At 27.6% G+C, this 7,431-nt stretch overlaps 1 protein-coding gene across 1 annotated transcript; it reads left to right on the top strand.

Moving 5' to 3' along the window:
* The first annotated feature begins 419 nt into the window (after positions 1 to 419).
* LOC123306071 (adenylate kinase isoenzyme 1) lies at positions 420 to 4,796 on the top strand. Its single transcript, XM_044887946.1, has 3 exons — positions 420 to 602; positions 3,521 to 4,054; positions 4,448 to 4,796. Exons 1-3 carry the CDS (start codon positions 588 to 590, stop codon positions 4,523 to 4,525), a joined length of 627 nt encoding a protein of 208 aa, XP_044743881.1. The 5' UTR covers positions 420 to 587; the 3' UTR covers positions 4,526 to 4,796.
* Positions 4,797 to 7,431: the final 2,635 nt, after the last annotated feature.

Here is a 7,431-nt window from a genome sequence, read left to right as displayed (position 1 = left end):
AACTGAATAACTCAAAAATATTATCATAAATGCAAATGAGTTGTTCAAATTCTTTTTATCATTTAAATGTTTGGGTTAGAATGTACTTGGCTATTTATAATCAATTTCACAGTTGATTTTTTTTAAAATTAATTTAAGTATGAGTCACACTTACGCAATGCTTTTTAAGTAATAATTATTGTTTTAAATCAACAGTACCATATAAATTTCCTGTAATTACTTGGAACAAAATATTATTCTAAATTAAAGTGCATGTTATCATATACTTTTGTATGTGTTGTTTGTTAACTACACAGAGTCGTCAGGATATTAAACATTTTGCGCGAATCATATGATAATAATATATGTATGATATTGTAGAAGAGTGTTATGAAATAAAAAAATTATTATTATCCGAAATTAGATGGCCTCAAACTAGCTTTCAATATTAATAAAATGTTTATTTTTAATATGTTTTATACACTTTAACGTTAAATGTGTGTACGTTAAATATCTAACGATTAACGTGTGTGAATAACATTTGAATTTATCGTATACAGAAAATCTTTTATTCAATCAAAAAAATCAAAATTTGTTATTGTTGAAAAATGTCTTCTGAAACTGTAAGTATATTTTATGAAATTTTTATTTATTTTTTGGTTTATTAAATCTAGACTTAGTAATTTAACAGGTTTAAATGAATTTTATTTAATATCAAAATTATGTTATTTGGAAGATACTTGAATTTTAAAATCAGATTACGTAACACTGTTTCTTTATTACTTACTTGCAATTGTTCTCGCGATAATTAGAAACAGATGAATTTGAAAGCTCAAAATTTGGAGCAAAAATTTCATTGTTTTAGTAAAATTACTTAGTTTAATTATAACCGAATCTATTTTTATTTTGAAAAATGTTTCTTATACAGAATAATTTTCTTGAATTTATCTTTAACTGACCAGAAAGTCCAATCCAGGCCGGTATGAGATACGAATAATTTCTACTTGAAACATTTTTCTGAATCTGGCATTCTTTAAAAGAACTTCTCATAAAAGAGCAGCTGAGGCCTCCCAGATCAAAAAATAATAATTCATTGAAAAAAGTTATTCAATTTAAAATAAGTCCCTTACTTTAGGTCATCAATTTAAATTCAACACTTCTTATTTATCAAGATAGGTGAAAAAAGACAAATTTTGCTTACCTTATTTTAAACTTTCTTTTAAAAGCCAAGAGTAGAATATTGTTTTGCGCAAAAAAGAAAGCTGATATATATTCAATTACCTTTCTTTTATATTTGCGGCATAATTAAAAATTTTCGAACACCATGAAAAAATATCCTATAAATAATAAATTATTTCAAGGTAAAAGCCACGTTCAAAGTTTCAAATTAGTGTTAACCAAAGAAAATCACCACTTATTACTGTGGGCTGGATTGTAGATATCGATTGGTGGACACATGGTTTTTCCCAAACTGGATAAAATAAATTTTATACTTGTTATTCAATTATCAAATTATCTTTCTATTATAGTAAAAAAAAAAGTATATTCATCAATTTTAAGCTCATACCGCAATCAAAAATATTCCAGAATTCGTAAATAGCAATGAAAATTTACGAAGACTTGTTTAGGGAAAAATAAATATGCTTAACAAAATTATGTTACACAATTTTTAAAAGTATACTCATTGATAACATCGTTTGCTAATGGATACTAGGACTATATGCAGAGATTATTCAAATTAAACAGTGGGATCTTGGACTAAACAGTATTTTCTACTTTCTCTTTATATGTAATAAACATAAAACCATAGTAACCAAATTATTTGTATGCATAATGTGGAAAAGAGATAAAAATTGGCTAGAATAGCAACTTCAAGTATATAAATTATGTCAGTGGCGCCAGAACCATGTGGATGTACTAGGCGTAATAAATTAGTAGTAAATATTAAATTTTTAATTCTACCCAAAACAGCTTCTTTATTTCCTACATTTATAAGTTTACACATATCCAAAAGATCAAGCAATTCAGTCTATACCTTCAAACACCTGTAACTAATCAAATCATTGAGTTATTTTTTTTAAATGTAATCCGGGAATATAATTTTATCAAGTAATTTTCCATCAATTTTAGTGAAAAGGTGCCGAAAAAACTGTTCACCTTGAAAATAATCTGATAAGCATATAAATGAAGATTGTAAAAGTTTGTTTAGAATTCATTCGTGTAACCTAATTCGCAAACAAAATAATTAAGTACTTAATCAGACTTACTTGAAGAGATTTCGAGATTAATTCAAATTTCTTCAAAAGGCACCACTTTTATTATATCTTTAGCTATTTTTGACTAAAAATTCTCAAAATTTTAAGGAGAAAGTGACGTTTTTCAATGCTCGAAACTATTTTAAAATATATATTTTTACGTAGGAAAAAGGGAAAGTTAATTGAATTCGTAAACCGTTTTTCCTTACGAGCTAAATTAAAATAACGTTCAAAGAAAAATCTTTTAAATTATGTTATCTGATGATAAATTCTTCAACTCATCAATTTTTTTGGGAATGTACTCACATTAAGTATTTTTGAAAATTTTCATGATATCTTTATATTCTGACGAAAAATGATGATACAAATCATTTTCAGATTGGAAGAACGAAATTGAAGATATTTTCTCATTATACTATCACGACCGCCATCTATTTTAATTTAAAAATACCCTCAAATGTCTCGTTTCTATCTCAAAAATATTTAGGAGAGGGGGAGGGGGCTTTTATTCCGAAAAACGAAGCCTGAAGCTCAAGAATATTTGATAGTATTTTGGAATTGAAGGGATTTCACTGTCCAACTGTAGTCATCAAAGACGGCGAACAGTTAGATTTTGGGTTTTTATACCTATTTTATTGTCTGTCAGTTCTTGCCCAATTCCAAATTTTTTTGTATTTGAGGTTTTACCATATTTCATCCATTGTACATATGGAAATAAGCTCTCAAATATATTGAACAGAAGTTCTTAAAATATAGCGTAACATCTTTGGTTAAATCGTAACTGGAAAATTCACCAAACTGTGTAGACACATACCTTGAAAATTAACTAACCCTACTAAATTTCCTACAGGGTAGCAATGGCAGGTTCAGGACTATAAGAAGTAGTTTGTTAGTTGAGCTATCGAATTCATTTGTCATTATTTGTAATTTATTTGTAATTTGGCATTTAAACAATGCCAAAATTAGGCATTTTTTAGATTCTAATTAGGTCCCAAAGTCATAAATTAGGTGCTCTGTAACTTACACCGCAACTCAATACTCATAGTTGAGTTGCTAGCATTATGTGAGGCTAGCAACGCAATGAAAATAATAATGAAATGATGAATATTAAGAAGAAAACGATCATAAAAAAGCGAAAACAAAATTCGGGAAATTTGATACCTGATTAGCACCTAAAAAGTACCTAATTTTGGCATTTTTTAAATGCCAAAAGAACTTGTAATTTAGTGAACAACTCTTATAAGTGATAATTGTAAAAATATCAAACTTATTCCTTATTTTTTCAGGGATGTGTAAATCCACAAGTGCAACCTATTTTAGATTCAGGTCTGCCAGTGATTTGGGTATTGGGTGGTCCAGGATCAGGAAAAGGCACACAATGTGACAAAATTGTTGCTACATATAATTTTGAACATATATCATCCGGTGATCTACTTCGTTTAGAAGTGAGTAAACAAAGCGAACGTGCTCAAGCCTTACAAGCAATCATGAACGAAGGTAAATTAGTACCAATGGATATTGTCTTGGATTTGATTCGAGAAGCAATGTTAGAAGGTTTAAAGAAAAATAAAAATGGATTTTTAATTGATGGATATCCAAGAGAACTCATACAAGGTCTTACATTTGAAAAGTCAATTGTACCCGTCAATGTTATATTATATTTTGAATGCCAGGAACAAACATTAATTGATCGGTTATTAAATCGTGGTAAAACATCTGGACGTCAAGACGACAACATTGACACAATTAAAAATCGATTACAAACATTTTTAACGAATAATGATGCAATTTTAAAGGAATTCGAGGGCAAGTTAGTCAGGGTAAGATATCAATTAATTTTTTTAACTATATAATAGGAACTACACTACCCCGAAAAAAATGACGAGCTTTAAAATATGCATTCAATTAAAATAATAATAAATAAATATAATAGTATGAAAAAGTAGTACCTACTTTTTTTGTTTGATTTTTTTTTCGATTTTTTATTAATAATAGAAACGGGTCTATACCTTTTGTTGGAAAATAAGCATATAAATATATATTTGGTTGTTTTTCCCGATTTTTGGGAAAATGGCTGAAGATATCAAAATTTTTGATCCTACACTTTTGTAGGGAAAAAAATTCCCGACAATTTAAATTTGAAACTATTTTTCACATAGCGTTAATTAACACAACCCTGAATTATAATTAGTGTATATTTTTGTTTGTTACAGATTAACGCTGAACGATCGGTTGATGAAATTTTTGTTGATGTGAAAGCTGCATTAGATAAATTGACTGCCAAGAAGTAATGAAAGCATTAATATTTGCTAGAAAATTACAAATTTAATAACATACACTCAGGGCAGATAGAGTTAATTACATCGAAAATGTTCAATAATTTTATGGTAGTTGTGTTCAAAGTGTAATAAAATATATTTTATCAGAAAGCAATCGCGTTACAGATTTGGAGTTTTAAAAATGTTGGAAATACAAATGAAAATTATTTTATTCAATTTTTATTGCTTTGTTCCGCATTACACTTTTATGATGTAAAATATACAGCTTATTTATTACTCATACTATATTATAAGTATATATAATGTATTAGTAAAATTTGTTGAACAATTTGTTATTTAATATTTAAACATGCTTCATGAATGAATTTAAAAATATGAATTTATTATAAGATGCAAAAAAAGTTATTTTATTTTGGTTAAAATAATCATTTTATTTCAAATAATGTTGAATAACTGCCAAACAAATAAAGCGTTGAATCAGTTCCTTATTAAAAGTTTTCCTTTAGGGTTTATCACCACATAATCAGATATTTCAACAAACACGTTTGTGAAACATTTTTGTCTATGCCTCTCTTACGCCACGATGACGCCACTTATAGAATTTCCTATAACAAAAAGCAGATTTTTAACAGATTAAAAAATATGCCATATTTAAAGCATAGATATATTTATTATTATTCATAGAGTATTTTCGAATACTAGTAGGTAAGCGATTATTCAAAAGTAGTAATAATTTGTGTTGTTATTAGTGTCACAGTTGTTGCAAAATTCTAGTTCAGTTGAGTTTTTTTGTGAAACTTTGGGCCTCAAGTTTCACAGACCAATTGAGGCCCAAAGACCAAAATAGACAAAACGAAGAGATAAATCATAGAAACATTTAACTCGTAATGGACGCATCTAGAAACTCAATTTCTAGAATTGAGAAAAAAGAAGACAAGTAAATCGTAGGAGTAATTACCCAATATACCTTTCCGTTCCTTTGAATTTTCGGGATTCGATGACTATGATCAGAAATATATTAAAGGGTAAGTTTCAAACAAAAAAGTTTCAAACAAAATTGTTGGACACAAAAGCGAGCTCAAGGCATCTTTAAAATTCCTTAAAGTTGAGTTGACTTTTAAATGATCTTCAGAATCAGTTAAAAGTCAACACTACTGCAAATTAGAAAAGTTCGTCTTCATTATAAAAAAACCATCATTTTTTTTCTGAAACATTTTTTCTAAATGTAAACCGATTCAGAAGAATATGTACATACAAAATTTTTTATTCTGTTTTTAAAACGATTTTCGAGGAATCTTTTTATGAAAAAACACTTCAAACAAAAAATGTAACCTACATTTAACAATAACAAACAATCTTCCAAGTACCTGTTGTCTCTTATGAATTACGAATCCGAGTTGATTTTCAAAGTATGTCAGTGTCACAAATAATGCACGGATTACATAGAGTATTATATGAAATCCGTGCATTGAAATACATGCACTCAAGGATTTAAAAAATTGAATTCTAGATAGATATATTTGGCATGCCCCCCTTAGACCTAAAAATATTTGTTCGAAACATTTTGAAACAACAACACATCTATTTTAACCATTTAGCCTGCAAGACATCTTTCATCTTATAGCCGAGAAACGTCAGTTCTGGTGTTATAACTTGAACCACCCTGCAAAAATTCACTTAATTCATAATATGTATATGCCAAAATTCGTTTCAAAGTATCAACATTTCAAAAAAATATCCACAAATTAACTTTTTTTGCGTTTTTTTCTTCATGAATAAATAATTAATTAGTTATTATTATTAAATACAAAAGAAATTTTGACACAAATAGACACAATTATCATATCCCAAACAAATTATTTCCTTCAGCAGGTAATTAATTACTTATCATAATCATGAAATGATTGACATTTTAATCATTGATTTCCTAAAATATGCAGGCAAATTTATTCTACAGCATTAAGTTCACCGAAAATTTTATTTACCTACTAGGTATATTTTTACTGAAAAATTACGATTTACGACGTAACGTTTTCTTGGATGATAAATTCTGTTAGTGATTTAATTCTATTGGAACATGACAAAATTGTGCAATATTCACATTAGTTTTCAAAATTCGAAGCCTGAAATGTCATACTAGTCGAGAATCATAGATATTAAACCTAAAAACTTTTATTTCAGTACTGGTCAAATTATTTTATTTAGGTTTTATCGAGATTTGGGCACGTGGTGGCCAACAAAGAGATCCACATTCTTGAAACCCATTAGAGCTAGATTAATTTTGATCCTATACTTGAAAAGTATGAAATTGGACAAAATTTGGATGTGATAGAGCAAAATTAAATTTTTTGGATTCTGATGATGTCATAAAGTTAAAAAATTCAATTTTTTTGATAACACAGGCAAATTTAATCCGATCTTATTGGAATTTTTTATGAAACCCACTAATTCTGGGTCATTCTTTTCAGCTGTGACGTCAATTTTTCTCTAGCTTTCACTTTTGTGCTTAATTCCGGCTCCAGGACTCTTGAAACCTATTAAAGCTAGGTTAATTTTGATTCCAAATTTTAAAAGTATGACCCAAATTTATTTGTATTATTGTACTAATATCTTAAGATAAAAAATTGCATTGATATAAATATAAAAACAAACTATTACATAAATACGAAGATTCCCGTTTTTTGCTTAAACTCTATTTAACATAACTATTAACAAACTGAATATTTTAACTTCAATAATCATTCTGAAACCTAATTTTTTTTTACGTTGTATGTCGTTCACAGCAGAATAGTTCTCCTTGATTTTAATTTTTACCAGCATCATTATTCATAAGAGTCAATCAGAATGATGTTATATATTATTAAAATTAATTTTATTTTTTTAACAATTGACTTTTCAATTCTTATAACTAATTGCCA

Source organism: Chrysoperla carnea, chromosome 1 (assembly GCF_905475395.1).
Source record: "Chrysoperla carnea chromosome 1, inChrCarn1.1, whole genome shotgun sequence".
NCBI lineage: Eukaryota > Metazoa > Arthropoda > Insecta > Neuroptera > Chrysopidae > Chrysoperla > Chrysoperla carnea.
The sequence above is the reverse complement of the archived record's forward strand: the minus strand, read 5'-3'. Positions and strand labels throughout refer to the sequence as shown.

Bases quoted from the DNA above. Each gene is read 5' to 3' on its own strand.
- LOC123306071 (XM_044887946.1), top strand. The intron at 4,055-4,447 runs GTAAGATATCAA...TGTTTGTTACAG, and splicing joins TCGAGGGCAAGTTAGTCAGG to ATTAACGCTGAACGATCGGT.